The sequence below is a fragment of the Neofelis nebulosa genome, chromosome 8, assembly GCF_028018385.1.
Source record: "Neofelis nebulosa isolate mNeoNeb1 chromosome 8, mNeoNeb1.pri, whole genome shotgun sequence".
In the NCBI taxonomy this organism is placed as follows: Eukaryota; Metazoa; Chordata; class Mammalia; order Carnivora; family Felidae; genus Neofelis; species Neofelis nebulosa.
In genome coordinates, this window is record NC_080789.1 from 7011187 (window position 1) to 7025174 (window position 13988).

At 48.2% G+C, this 13988-nt stretch overlaps 2 protein-coding genes across 2 annotated transcripts; one reads left to right on the forward strand and one right to left on the reverse strand.

Moving 5' to 3' along the window:
• Window positions 1-222: 222 nt before the first annotated feature.
• On the forward strand, window positions 223-9244 carry NDUFA6 (NADH:ubiquinone oxidoreductase subunit A6). The gene is made up of 3 exons (XM_058741139.1): window positions 223-399; window positions 7950-8065; window positions 9044-9244. Exons 1-3 carry the CDS (start codon window positions 261-263, stop codon window positions 9173-9175), a joined length of 387 nt encoding a protein of 128 aa, XP_058597122.1. The 5' UTR covers window positions 223-260; the 3' UTR covers window positions 9176-9244.
• Window positions 9245-10554: 1310 nt separating this feature from the next.
• SMDT1 (single-pass membrane protein with aspartate rich tail 1) lies at window positions 10555-13847 on the reverse strand. The gene is made up of 3 exons (XM_058741140.1): window positions 13585-13847; window positions 12018-12158; window positions 10555-10798 (listed from the first exon to the last, which is right to left on the reverse strand). The coding sequence occupies exons 1-2, from the start codon at window positions 13768-13770 to the stop codon at window positions 12021-12023; spliced, it is 324 nt and encodes a 107-aa protein (XP_058597123.1). The 5' UTR covers window positions 13771-13847; the 3' UTR covers window positions 10555-10798; window positions 12018-12020.
• Window positions 13848-13988: the final 141 nt, after the last annotated feature.

Genomic DNA, 13988 nt, shown 5'->3' on the forward strand with positions numbered 1-13988 from the left:
GACAGCCACCCTGACGCTCGAGCGTCCCCTGGCGGCGCGATTATGCCACGCTTAGGACCACCAATGTCTGAGCTGAAGTTTCCGCACAGGAGCATGCGCAGCCCCCAGCGGCCATCACCGAGGCCTCCCAGCCAATCAGAGAGCCCGACAGCTCTCCTCCCGCCTACCCGTGTCGTTTAGGGGCACGGCGTTCAGTTTTAGCCAATGAGAAAAGATTTTCGTCCTTAGGCCGTACTCGGGGGAGGGGTTTCTTTAGCAAGATGGCGGCGAGCGGCCTCCGGCGAGCTGCCGTTGCGGCTCCCACTTCAGTGAAACCCGTTTTTAGTCGGGACATGAACGAAGCCAAGCGGAGGGTGCGCGAGTTGTACCGCGCCTGGTATCGAGAGGTGCCGAACACTGGTGAGAGGCAGCGGCGCACGCGGGGCTCCGGATGCAGCCGCCCAAGGTCGCAGCCGTCCTGGCCTCCCATTTCTCCCAGGACGAGCTGAGGTCACCGACTTGGGAACAGGCGACTCTGGGTGCTTCAGGGGAGGAGGGTCCCTCGAGCATTAGTGGACCGGATCTGGCGGCCGCGCCCGAGTCAGACCAGCCGTGCCCCGCATCCGGATCGCGCTTCTAGGCGCCCTGGGCGCTTTGGCCCTTTAGTAATTCTTACCGAACCCGTGGGAGGGAAAGCAGGGACTGTCATTGACGTGCTTCATTTTACAGATGAGGCACCTAGAGGCGAAGTGACGCCCCTGAGGCCCAGAGCCAGCTCTTGTTGGATCTGGAACCCAAAGTCAACCGTAGAGTTCCTGAATATATGCACAGGTGCCCATTAGGTTATGTAAACAAAGTGGCCGTAGGACTTGAGCGATCATCCCCCCACACAAAAACAGACAACCAGAGAAGGGACGTGATTTTCCCAAAGTCATCCAGTTAAGTCAGTGATGCCTCTTCCAGTCCAGGTGAGATGAGTGTCCTCCCATTTCCAGTTTCCCAAGCTTGTTCCCTAGATCTGTCTGTGTGTAGTATTTCTCAGGAACTCCTCCCCCACCCCACTAATGGCCTGCTCCTACTACCTCCCTGTCCCCTGCCTTCACTTAGATGTCGGAGAACCAATCTGTTCACCCGAAGGATTGAAATAGAAGCTCCCTGGGTACAGAGATTCTGTTTTCTTATTTTGGTATTCCAAAAGGAATGGAAGGAAGGAAGGAATGACAGGAACATTGGGGGAAATTCCACTAAACCGTCAAGGGCAGTACGAATGTCATTGAATGGGCTGTCGATATTTTATTTTGTTGATTTGATTTAGTTTAGTTTAATGTGGACTGTCAGTGCCAGTCTGAGAGGGAAGGTGTTTTTAAGCAAGTTGGAGCATAATAGCACCCTTCTGGGCTGCCTCTTCCCTGCCTGTGAGAAGCAATGGAATGTGGTGGTTACAGAGACTTGCCTCCAGACCTTGCCCCTTAATATAGCTGTATGACCTTGAGCAAATGATTTCATCTTGCTATGCCTCAAGTTTCCTCGTCTGTAAAATGAGCATCATGATAGTCCCTTCTTCAGAGAGTAGCCCTTATTAAATAGGAAATATATCTAAAGTGCTTAGGGTAAGTCCTGGCACTTAGTTAGGCATGCATTGAATGTTGGCTGCTACTGTTATTATTATTATTATTATTATTATTATCACTGTTATTTATAGCAGGAGCCTCCATGCAGAATCCAGGTTTGTTTTTTTTTTCCATCTTTATTTATTTATTTTCGAGAGAGAGCAAGAGAGGGAGAGAGAGGGAGAGAGAGAGAATCCCACACAGGCTCTGGCGCTGGATCTCACAAACCATCAGATCATGACCCCAGCTAAAATCAAGAGTCAGATGCTTAACTGACTGAGCCACCCAGGTGCCCCAGAATCCAATTTTTTGATGTATGAGAACTGTTTGTTCCCCAGTGTCCCTGACTTTTTGAGAGGTTGCCAATGACCAGAACTTAGACCCACAGGATACTAGGGAGGGAGAAACTTGAGTGCACTGCTGGTTTGGGGACTGCAAATTTAAATGCCTTCAGGGCGCAGGTGGATGATAGGTATAGGGGAGTGACTGTAGCAAGGGTGTGCGGATATGTGGGGAGGGGGGCGGTGTATTCAATTGCAGATGTTTAAAAACAATGTTTGCCTGGCAGAATACTTCTGTGAGTGTCCAGAACCCTTTCTTTTTTTTTTTTTTTTTTTAATTTTTTTTTCAACGTTTTTTATTTATTTTTGGGACAGAGAGAGACAGAGCATGCACGGGGGAGGGGCAGAGAGAGAGGGAGACACAGAATCGGAAACAGGCTCCAGGCTCCGATCCATCAGCCCAGAGCCCGACGCGGGGCTCGAACTCACGGACCGCGAGATCGTGACCTGGCTGAAGTCGGACGCTTAACCGACTGCGCCACCCAGGCGCCCCCAGAACCCTTTCTTGTTGCAGAGAGGAGCAGGAGGTGGGGAACGAGACCCAGATGCAGGAAGAATGGTTTGCGTAGGGTTAAAAAAAAAAAAAAAAAATCCGGTGGCTGAGTTGAGGATAGATCCACTTATCCACCCTCAGGAACCAGCTCTTTTTAAACCATCCCCTCCCAGGAATTCCCCTCAAATACTGTTCGGGAAGATAAACCCAGAGTCGGAAGGGTCCTGACAGGAGGAGCCTAGAGAGCAAGGGAAGGAATGAGAGGGAAGGGGTTAAGGGGGTGGTACATTCTTATGGGGAGGATTGGTGGTCTGTAGCTGGTCAGTTGCTCAGGCCTGTGTCTACACCAGTGTCATACTATCCATCGTTGGGATTCCAGCTGAGGACCCAAAGCAAAGAATTGGGAATAACTAATAGCATATATAGTAACTAACGTTTATTGAATTGCATACATAGAGCCCAGCATTATGCTAAATGCTTTACATTGCTTTCTTTTAGGGTAGGTTCTGATTGTTTCCCTGTCTTTCAGAGAAGAAAACCGAGGCATGTAAATGTATCTCACAAAACACCATTAGTAAGGGGAGGAGCGTGACATAGGAGACCCTGACTGTCCAGCTGTTACACCTGGCTCCTGCTGTGGTTTTCCCTGCATCTCAGGGGACCCAGTTATGCCGCACTTGGAGAGCAGCCACGTGCCTGGGTGGCGGCTGCCTTGCATGGGAACACAGGGACAGAACTACCTGCCGAATCCCTCCACTGAAAAAATATTCACCTGAGGCTTGGTGGTTACAGAACAGGAGACTTTCTGTAGAAACCATTTAATTTCCATTTCATCGGGTATCTCTTGTACTACAGGGTCAGTACTAAATGCTTAGAGATACAAATGGGAATAAAACAACCCTGCCTTCAGGGGTCTTATGGACTAGTCAGGAAGATCGGCATATATCCAGATTATTAAAACTTAAAATAGATGTATGGGGAATAAGTGCTGAAAATTTTAACAGCTAACATTTGCATTAGCTTTACTGTTTACAAGATGTTGTCACTTGAGGGGCGCCTGGGTGGCGCAGTCGGTTAAGCGTCCGACTTCAGCCAGGTCACGATCTCGCGGTCCGTGAGTTCGAGCCCCGCGTCAGGCTCTGGGCTGATGGCTCGGAGCCTGGAGCCTGTTTCCGATTCTGTGTCTCCCTCTCTCTCTGCCCCTCCCCCGTTCATGCTCTGTCTCTCTGTCCCAAAAATAAAATAAAAAACGTTGAAAAAAAAAAAATTTAAAAAAAGATGTTGTCACTTGAGTTTTGCCATGGTCCTATAAAGGAATTAAGTCAGAGGTTATTTTTTTTCGTATTTAAAAAAATTTTTTTTTTTTTTTAAATTTTTTTTTTTCAACATTTTTTATTTATTTTTGGGACAGAGAGAGACAGAGCATGAACGGGGGAGGGGCAGAGAGAGAGGGAGACACAGAATCGGAAACAGGCTCCAGGCTCCGAGCCATCGGCCCAGAGCCTGACGCGGGGCTCGAACTCACGGACCGCGAGATCGTGACCTGGCTGAAGTCGGACGCTTAACCGACTGCGCCACCCAGGCGCCCCATTTAAAAAAATTTTTTTAATGTTTGTTTATTTTTGAAGGAGAGAGAGACAGCGTGAGGGGGGGAGGGGCAGAGAGAGGGAGACACAGAATCTGAAGCAAGCTCCAGGCTCTGAGCTGTCAGCACAGAGCCCGACACGGGGCTCAAACCCATAAACCACGAGATCATGACCTGAGCCGAAGTCAGAGGCCCAACCAACTGAGCCTCCCAGGTGCCCCATTCTTTCCTATTTTTAATTTTTTTTTATTTTTTATTTTTCTTTTCAAAAAAATTTTTTTAATGTTTTTATTTATTTTTGAGACAGAGAGCATGAGCAGGGGAGGGGCAGAGAGAGGGGGAGACACAGAATCTGAAGCCGGCTCCAGGCTCTGAGCTGTCCGCACAGAGCCCGACACGGGGCTCGAACTCACAGAGTATGAGATCATGACCTGAGCAGAAGTCAGACGCTCAACCGACTGAGCCACCCAGGTGCCCTTCTTTCCTATTTTTTAGATGAGGAAACAGGCTAAGGAGGCTGTACCCTAGGTAAGGTCATAGTTCACAGAGGTGTGGAGACCTTACCCAGCTTGTTTGACCCCTGAGCCCATGCTCTTTTCCAACACACTGGGCTGCCTTCCCATCTAAGGATCTCCCAGCGCCTGTTATGAACGCTACCAAGATGAATTGGAGCAAACAGCTAAGAACTATATCACTGTCTTCCTTTCTTAACGTGTCAGAGCCTTTCTGACTCAGAAGAACCTTAACAGTAACTTTGGGAAAACACACAGAGGCTGTAGAAAAGGCACCTTCATCCAGAAGGGCCACATTGATATCTTCCTCTTAAGCCTCTCAGATCTTTTAAATTACAGTTTAAATATTCAGAATTCGAAGAATAAGCCAAAGAGCAGTTGGAATTAATTTATACCAGGGTTTCTTGACCCATTTGTGCTGGATAATTCTTTGTTGGGGGGGGGGGTCCTGTGCATTGTAGATTAACAACATCTCTGGCCTCTACCCACTGGATGCCAGTAACACTCTCTCCTTGGTTGTGACAACCAAAAGTGCCCCCAGACATTGCCAAATGTTCTGGTGGGCAGAATCATTGCTGGTTTAAGAACCACCGAGTTAGACCAAAGAACAATTCCGCAGGCTGTAACTATTTACCTCCCGCAGCCTTTCTCACTGGTGGGGGGCTTGTTCAAGGGGTTGGGATGGGAGGAGGGAGATTAGGAGAAAGCTATGGAACTTGTCTCTCTAGAGACAAGGGTTCTTAACCTCAGAGGATGGGCATTCAGGGATCTGTGAACTGACACTGTAAGCAAAACTTGGCGTTTGTGCCTGTGAACATTTTCCTGAGGAGAAGGTTTGTACACCTGATGCCCTGGTGTGTGGTTCAGGAGGTCATGAGGAATGAGAGAAGATGGACACCAGCCCCCCTGGTACAGAGGGACCTTATTTTTTTAAACTCCCAAGGTTGGACAGGAATCTAATATAAAACTGCAGGAGACATAAGCACTGACAGCAGGGGAAGATTCCTCATATTCATTTCCTTTAAAAAGCACCAGATTGTAAATTAAAAAAAACAAGGGCTTTTGGGTGGCTCAGTCAGTTAAGAGTCAGACTCTTGAGGGGCACCTGGGTGGCTCAGTCAGTTAAGCATCTGACTTTGGCTCAGGTCACGATCTCACGGTTCGTGGGTTCCAGCCCCGCGTCGGGCTCTGTGCTGACAGCTCGGAGCCTGGAGCCCGCTTCAGATTCTGTGTCTCCCTCTCTCTCTCTGCCCCTCCCCAGCTTGTACTCTGTCTCTCTCACTCTCAAAGATAAATAAACATTTAAAAAGTTGAAAAAAAAATGTTAAGAAAAAAGAGACTCTTGATTTCCACTCAGGTCGTGATCTCACGGTTCGTGGGTTTAAAGCCCAGCATCGGGCTCTGCACTGACAGTGCAGAGTCTGCTTGGGATTCTCTCTCTCTGCCCCTCCCTGCTGGCACACTCTCTCTATCTCAAGATAAATAAACTTAAAAAAAAAAAAAAATAGAAAATTAAACCTGAAAAACACTAAACCTGGATTCCAGGTCCAGGTTTGCCAATAGTATGACATCAGACAGGTACCCACAGTGCTGTAGGCCCCAATCTCCCCAAGTGGAAAGGTTCTAAGTTCCTGGGTGCTTGTTGGTTTGCATTTGTTTTTGTGTCTCTTTGTCTTATTATCCCTGTGTTTCCTCTTTTCTAAAATTCCTACTATGATACTGACTGTGGTGGGAACCTAGATTTAGAGCATCGACCATTTCTCGTGGGGCCAGTCCTCCCACCACGATTGATTTGAAGCTGCCAAAGTGAAGTCACTGAAGGCCGACTTGGGAAGAGAGCCTCCATGAGAGCCAGCTCCATCACACCGCTGGAACCGAGTTGAACTCTTTCCAGTGGGAGTAATTTCTCTCCTCTGTTAACACCTATGAAGCTGGGATACAGCTTCTCCTATTATTTTTCCACTGTTGCTTACTCCCTGGTTGGATCAGCATGGCATGGGATTTCCCTCAGCAGAAGCCTTATTTTTCTAACACTGCCGCTAAATTAGGAGTAGAGTTAAAGACTCAAACTTTATTGTTGATTAATTCAGTCACTACATAGCCCTCATGGTTTTCGGAGCTGGCTTTGAGAATCCTGTAGACTAGAGTGGACATGTCCTAGGAATGGCCACAATGCAAGGGGTCCTCACCAAATGAGCACACAGGTCTCAACCACAGGCTCATTCTAGACTGTGAGCCTTGTTTATGCTGTTCACTCAGCCTAATGCACCCCCTCTTCCTAACTCCACCTACCACACAAGGCCCTGTTCGTGCCCTTGTTGTCATCCGCAAATCCACTGAAGGCTGACTTCCAGAGGATGGGAACACAAATGACTAAAACCTAATTTTCAAAGGACATAACATGGGCCTCCTCTGAAGTCCCAGGTCCCTAAGTCTGTGCCACTATTTTAGGCACTTCGGGATTGCTGAATATGGTGATTTTTCTTTGCGTTCGTGGGTGGCTACCTCTGACTATAGAGTTTAAGAGAGTAGGAGTCCCATCGTAAACTGCTCCTTCCTTCCCCCGAGTAACCTAATGTGGTGGTCGTCCCTGGCTGGACTGAAGCCCCTCCTCTCCGCACAAACACTCAGCAGGCTCCCTCAACCCTAAGCTTGTGTGCTGCACAGACCTATACCCCCATCACTGTCGGTTAATTTCAACCCTGTCCTCTTTTGCCAGTTGTTCTCTGTAATAATCATGCTAATGTTTTTGAGAGCTTATTCCATGCCAGGCATGTTCTAAGCATCTTGTATCGTCTCCAGGAATCCACAGTGGCTCTGGGGTTATACATGCTCTTTTTTTTTTTTTTTTTTAATTTTTTTTAACATTTATTTATTATTGAGAGACAGAGAACACGAGCAGAGGAGGGCCAGAGAGAGGAGGAGACACCGAATCCCAAGCAGGCTCCAGGCTCTGAGCTGTCAGCACAGAGCCTGACGCGGGGCTGGAACCCACAAACCGTGAGGTCACGACCTGAGCCAAAGTCAGACAGTTAACCGACTGAGCCACCCAGGCACCCCAGGGGATTATACGTGCTCTTCATCATCCTCATTCACTCAGAAATAAATACTCTCAGGCACAGAGACGTTAACGTACGCAGGATCATGTAGGTGACAAGTTGACAGAGCTGGGGTTTGAAGCCAGGTTGTTGATATTCAAACTACACTGTGCTGCCTCGGGTCTGGTCTCCTCAAACTAAACTCCTTGAGAGCAAGCGCCGTGTCTCAGTCTTCTCTACAGCCTCAAGCACCTAGTTTAGGGTCAAGCAAATACTTGGTGAATGAAACGAATGGGGAACCTGTTTGTGTCTATGAATATCCACTGACTCAATTTTTGTAAAACATGTCTTGATCACATAGTTTCTACCCTGAATCATGTTTTCTCTTTAGTGCACTTATTCCAGCTAGACATCACCGTGAAACAGGGACGGGATAAAGTTCGAGAAATGTTCATGAAGAATGCCCACGTCACGGACCCCAGGGTGGTTGATCTTCTGGTCATTAAGGTAACTGACCCCTCCTGGACTGACTTAAAAGAGCAGCCACCTTGTCCAGAGCTTCTCAGTCGTCCCGTTTGTCTCCCAAGCCTGAAAAGCAACTACTAGGTCAGCTACTTTTGCTTAGGGTTTCAAAGAAATAGATGAACTTAGAGGTTATCACCTCTAAGATTGTTCAAGAAAAAAAAAAAAACACTGGGGTTTGCATTTTTAAAAAAGATGAAAACATTTAAAAATTTTTAAAAAGGAGGAGGAGGCGTGTGGGTGGCTCAGTTAGTTAAGTGTCCGACCTCTGCGCAGGTCATGATCTCACGGTTCGTGAGTTGAGTCCCGCATTGGGCTCTGTGCTGACAGCTCAGAGCCTGGAGCCTGCTTTGGATTCTGTGACTCCCTCTCTCTGCCCCTCCCCCGATCTCACTCTGTCTCTCTCTCTCTCTCTCTCTCTCTCTGAAAAATAAATAAACATTAAAATTTTTTTTAAATAAAAAAAGATGAGGAAAGTTTGAAATCTTCTTGAACCTCCTTCCTGGAAGTTACTGCTTCACTGCGTTGCTGCTTACAGCTGGAAGAGGCAGGCAGGTTAGCTGAGCCCTGTGCACATAGTTCAAATCCCAGACCTGATTCTGTATCTCCAGTCAGTCACATTAGCATCAGTGCATACTTTAGCACGGACCAGTACACCACATGGAATGTTAAGCAGAAACCAGCCAGTCAGGTTAGGCAGTCATGGGGCAGGGGCCTACTGACCTGGGAGTCTCTCCTCTTGGAATCAGTTAGCTACAGAGTTAAAGAATACTGGAGAGGCCTTAAAGATCAGCTAGTACAACCACCTCATTTTCCAGATGCCGAAATGTGGTCTAGACCAAGGATGTTACTTGCCCAGAGTCACTCGACAAGCCCGTGCAGAGCAGAGCACAGAATCCTGGCCTGTATGGTGGTATTCTTTCCAGCCACTCTGACTGAACACCTCTCCCCTCACCTGTGCAGGGAAAGATGGAACTGGAGGAAACAATTAACGTCTGGAAGCAGCGGACACACGTTATGCGGTTCTTCCATGAAACAGAAGCGCCGAGGCCGACGGATTTCCTGTCCAAGTTCTACATTGGCCATGACCTGTGACTCAGTGGAAAGGTGCATGTTGACATTTAAATATTTTAGAACACAAATAAACTCAGTATGTGATGGTCACTTCCTAATAGAATTCCACTGGTGAGCCAGGGGGAAGTTCTCCTTCTGCAGTCTCTCTCACTTTTTGCCTGAACAAGTGGGGTCTTACTATACACACCACCTGTTCTTTCCCTTTCCTCAAGTGTGGTGTTTCCTATAAATCAGACTCTCTTTTCTCAGAGCCTTGCATGTCAGTAAACAGGAAGGATGAGGCCATCTGCTCAGAAACCATCATTCCGGGTGTAAGGCTGGATGACTCTGTTAATTTAGCTGTGTTTCCACAGCCTCCAGGATAGCTTGGTGTCACGGCACAGATTATCCAGAATTAGCTCTTGCCGTTCGGGAGAGATGAGAGTAACGCTGAGCGGCGCAGAGTTAGGGCTGACGGGCTGGGCTGTTCCTCCCTGGGCTCTGGAGAGAATGGCAGCTCAGAGGCCCAGCCCCTCTACCGGCAACAAGAGTCAGTTCTTAAAATGACATGAGCTTCCTACCCAGTTAGGCGCTCTGCTAGGAACACAGCTGTTTAGTGCACAGACAACAGAAATAGCTCTACTGTTTGCAGATGGGACTGTGGCTCCAGGGACAGGAGAATCAGTGTTGACGCAGATTAAATAACTCATCTTTGTTTGCTTTTGGTGGTTCCTTCCCTGGGCGACTAAATGCTGCAGATGGGTTCATTATTTGAGTCCACAGTCACCCTGGGCATTGCCAGATTTTTTAGCACCACCAACCCCTTTACTATCTTTTCATCTAAGGAACCCAAGTGTTGAAAGATTCATTCTAAGAATGATGTTTTAAAATTTTTTAAATTTATTTTTGAGAGAGAGAGATACAGAGTGCAAGGGGGTGGGAGGAGATGGAGAGGGACACACACAGACTCTGAAGCAGGCTCCAGCCTTCGAGCAGTCAGCATAGAGCCCGATGCGGGGCTTGAATCCATGGACCGTGATATCATGACCTGAGCTGAAGTCGGATGCTTAACCAACTGAGCCACCCAGGCACCCCTAATAATGGTATTTCTTAAGGAGTTTTAAACAACGCTTATGATTAGCAGGTGAAAACTAGCCAGCATTCCTCAACACAAAAAAAGCTGGAGGCTTTAGTTAGCCTGTGCATCTTTACTGAGGGGAAAGTTTCTGCTGGGCTTTTGTAAATAATGAAAATAGGTCCAAGGCACCCGTAATTACTTTCGTAGCTCCAGAGGGGCCTGGGAATCTTGGGTTATAAATCAAAGACCTGTTATGTTCAGCTGCTAGAGAAAGGTCAGCAGGGACGGGAAACGGCAACTAGGGTCTTCCTCATATTGAGACACTTCAGCCACCACTCAGTCATACAGAGCTGATATTTATTATGTTTATTCGTAAGTTGATTGTGCTCAGTGGATAGTACATTTTTGGGGAACCTCCCAGAGCCTGGGGATCTGGGGTATGGTCACAGACGGTGCAGGAGGCTTCGCTGGAGTCAGGAGGCTGAGGGGTTTCCCTGGGCCCTTCTGCTGATAGGGAAGTAGGAGAGGCTATGAGGATCACCATATCTGAATTAAGGGCTGTCTCCTTTCTGTACTTCTTCCATGTCCTGTAAGAAAGGAAAGTAGCAGTGAACTGGGCACGGAGCAGCGCTCTATCCACACACCAAAAAGAGAATTCCAGGGAGGTTCTACCAAACAAGGCAGGAGCAAGGCAGTTTTATTCTCTCATACATGTACCGAACATTCACCGGAGACCAGGCACTGGGGGCCCAAAGGTATAAAAGACATGTTCCTTGGGGCACACGGCTGGCTCAGCTGGTAGAGCATGAGACTCTTTCTTGACCTTGGGGTCATGAGTTCAAACCCTATACTGAGTGTAGAACTTACTTTAAAACAAAACAAAACCCCCTGTCCCCTGCCAGGAGGAAGCTCATTGTCTAGTAGAATCTGGAGGTGTGTCTGTGTGCTTAAGTATATAATAGTGTCACAAGAGGGACTGGGCAGAGGGCACAGCCTCACTTTCAGATGGAGGAATGAGGGAAGACTTCATCAAAGATCATGAAGAACTGGCGAAAGTTAAGAGTAGTGAGAAATAGCCTTCCAATGGCAGGAAGAGTGAGCCACTGCTCGGGGGTGGGTAAGCCTGTCGGTAATTCAAGAAACAGTGAATAGTGGGGAGAGGTGTGTGGTTGGGAATATGGAAGATGCGGCTGGAATAAGAGGTGTGACCAGATCATGTGACCAGATCATGGCAAGCCTTGAATCCCAGACTACGGAGCCAGAACTGTCTTTATCTACAACAGAGAGGCAGCCAAGCAGCCCACGTTAGAGCACCAGAAGCCAAGACGAGAAAGGTGAAAAGGACAGGCACCGGGGGAAAGGTTTGTGAACAGCCAGGTTGCGGTGCCTGTACAGCCTGTACAGGTACGGAGTTTGGTGACCTTGCGAACCATGGTGAGGATGTGCAGTTTCTAAATTTCAACGTGGAGAACGAAGCTGTTCGGGGTGGGTGTGTAAAGCATATTAAACCGTTAAGAAAACTTACGGGTTGAGAGAACGAGGGTACATAAAGGGCAAATAAAAAGGCTGGTTGGGATCAACTTGGTCGGAAAAGATCCCAGTGAAGTTCTAAGTCAGTAAGATAGTTGTCCTCATCCAATGTAGAGAAAAGGCAAAATAAGACCATCAGCCAAGTGAGTCACTTTACTAAGGGTCTGCACTTCTGCTTCGAGTGAGGGAAACTACTACGGGGCCAAACTGCATCACAGTTCAGATGTCCCACCCCACTTCCTGTTCCCAGTCCATGTAGGGGAAAAGAAGTCTCACCTGTTAGTCATCGTCGTCGTCATCCTCTGGGACAAAAATGTCATGCTCCTCAAGTAGAGCAGCAAAGTTCTTGCTAATGAGCGTCCCGACATAGAGAAAGGGGATCACAATGGAGAACACACGGAGAAGGCCGAAGGACATCTGCGGAGGGTCAGAGTGGTGGCTGTGAGTTCCAGAGCCCACTCTGGTGGGACCACAGAAGGCCCGGCCCTCAGGGGCACTCCTGTGGACCCCAGACCTGTGATAAGCAACTACTTGATTTTAAAGTCCTCGGAAAAAGAGCAAGAAAAATAATGCAAAGAATTGATAAGATGATGGTCGTCAAAGTGGATACTGGGAAGAAAAGTATAAGGCATTCTGGACATCTAAAAATTAGGGCACAACCTGGTAATTACTTGCAGATACAAACAGGTAAGAAAGTGCTAAGAGCTGGACTGTGGAAACAGAGCTCACCAAAATTTGAAGACACCAAATACATGAAAATGGATTACAAAACAATGAGCATGTACAGTGAAAGGATACAGTCCTTTAACTGATTCCCCAGGGCCTGAGAAGTTTAATTGCACCACATTAAATGTTCAAAACAACCATGTTTTGAAAAGTGAGCATGTCTTCATGCTAAAAGACTAGCTGTTTTAGATGGACTAAGGGAGTTTCAGTATAATCTCAACATATCCTCTCATATTTTCCTATGGAGTTTCCAAAAAGAGTTTTTTTTCCAGCTGTGCCTTTTTATGCCTTTTGTGCCTTTTCCCTGGCCAGACTAGCTTTAAGAGAATTTGTTTTTGTTTTGTTAACTCCCACGCAGCACCGGAGTCAAAAAGCAAACTTGTTTGGCTTAAAGGGCTGTTTCCATTTTACTTAGAAAAATCCAAGGGTACTCAGGGCACGTGAGAGCATTCAGTGGTGGAAAAAATAGGACCTGGTGGAGGTGGGCGGGGGAGGAGGGTCGACCAGCAGGAAACCTGGATTCCAGGACCTGACGGGCTGCTCGCTTTGGAGTCTCACTGGCTTCACTGCTTTGGCCCGATTCTTCATTTATAAAAACTGACTGTAATACCTCCTGCACACCTCTCAAGAGTTGCAAATTACATGAATTAAACACTAGGTCAAAACTCCTACGAAGAAAAGGTCTGTCCCACGTACAATTTATTTACAAAGTCCTTTCACAACTCGTTATTTCATCCCATCAACTCTGAGGCTGACAAGAAAGAGTGGTTACGTGATTTGTCTATACTGGGTGCATATAGCCGAGTCGTGTGGAGAACTAGCGCACCGCGCTCCCCACGATAAACTAGTGCAAAGTAAACTCGGCTCTCGCTCCCCCACCCCTCCATCCTCTGTCTCCTTGCGTCCAACTCAATCAACACCGGGATCTGACCCGACCATCTCCTCCCACCTGTCAAAATTCGCAGGGCATCACTGCTAAACTTTGTCCTTGATCCGTCTTCCGGTCTAAGGCGGTGGTACGATTGGCCTTTGCACCTATCAGTCGGCGTCGACCCGCACACACTCCCCATAATGATTGGCCTCGGCCCCTTCGCCCCGCCTCCAGGCAGACACTCACTTTCACCGGTTTGGGCAAAATGGCGCCGCTGCGAGTAACGATGACTGACCTCGACGGTACCAGGCTCCGACCTGAGCCACCCCCTCCGGCGGAGACATCGCCACCTTTCCTCAAGCTCGGCCCGCTCCGTAAAGCCCCGGATCGGACGGATGCCAATGCCAGCCAGCGAGCCGCTGCGGACGCCATCTCCCAGCTCCGCCCCTAGCTCGGCACCCGGGCCCCACCGCCCAGCCCCTGTGACGTCCTCAGGGAGAGCACGGCCGCAAGCCTCGCGAGACTCTTGAGATCAGACGAGAGGCCCAGCTCTCACACTTGCGCAGTGCGCCTAGTTCCCTATGCGGTAGAAAAAAGGCGTTTGTTACCGGCCGGACGTGGTGACGTCGCGAGGAGGATGCCGATGCCCC

What these genes read in the sequence shown, in the direction of transcription:
- SMDT1 (XM_058741140.1), bottom strand. Translation starts at nt 13,770, where the DNA reads ATGGCGTCCGCAGCGGCTCGCTGGCTGGCATTGGCATCCGTCCGATCC. An exon ending in TTTTGCCCAAACCGGTGAAA is followed by an intron (nt 12,159 to 13,584) that starts GTGAGTGTCTGC and finishes GACCCTCCGCAG; the next exon opens with ATGTCCTTCGGCCTTCTCCG.
- NDUFA6 (XM_058741139.1), top strand. Translation starts at nt 261, where the DNA reads ATGGCGGCGAGCGGCCTCCGGCGAGCTGCCGTTGCGGCTCCCACTTCA. An exon ending in TCGAGAGGTGCCGAACACTG is followed by an intron (nt 400 to 7,949) that starts GTGAGAGGCAGC and finishes TTTTCTCTTTAG; the next exon opens with TGCACTTATTCCAGCTAGAC. An exon ending in TTGATCTTCTGGTCATTAAG is followed by an intron (nt 8,066 to 9,043) that starts GTAACTGACCCC and finishes TCACCTGTGCAG; the next exon opens with GGAAAGATGGAACTGGAGGA.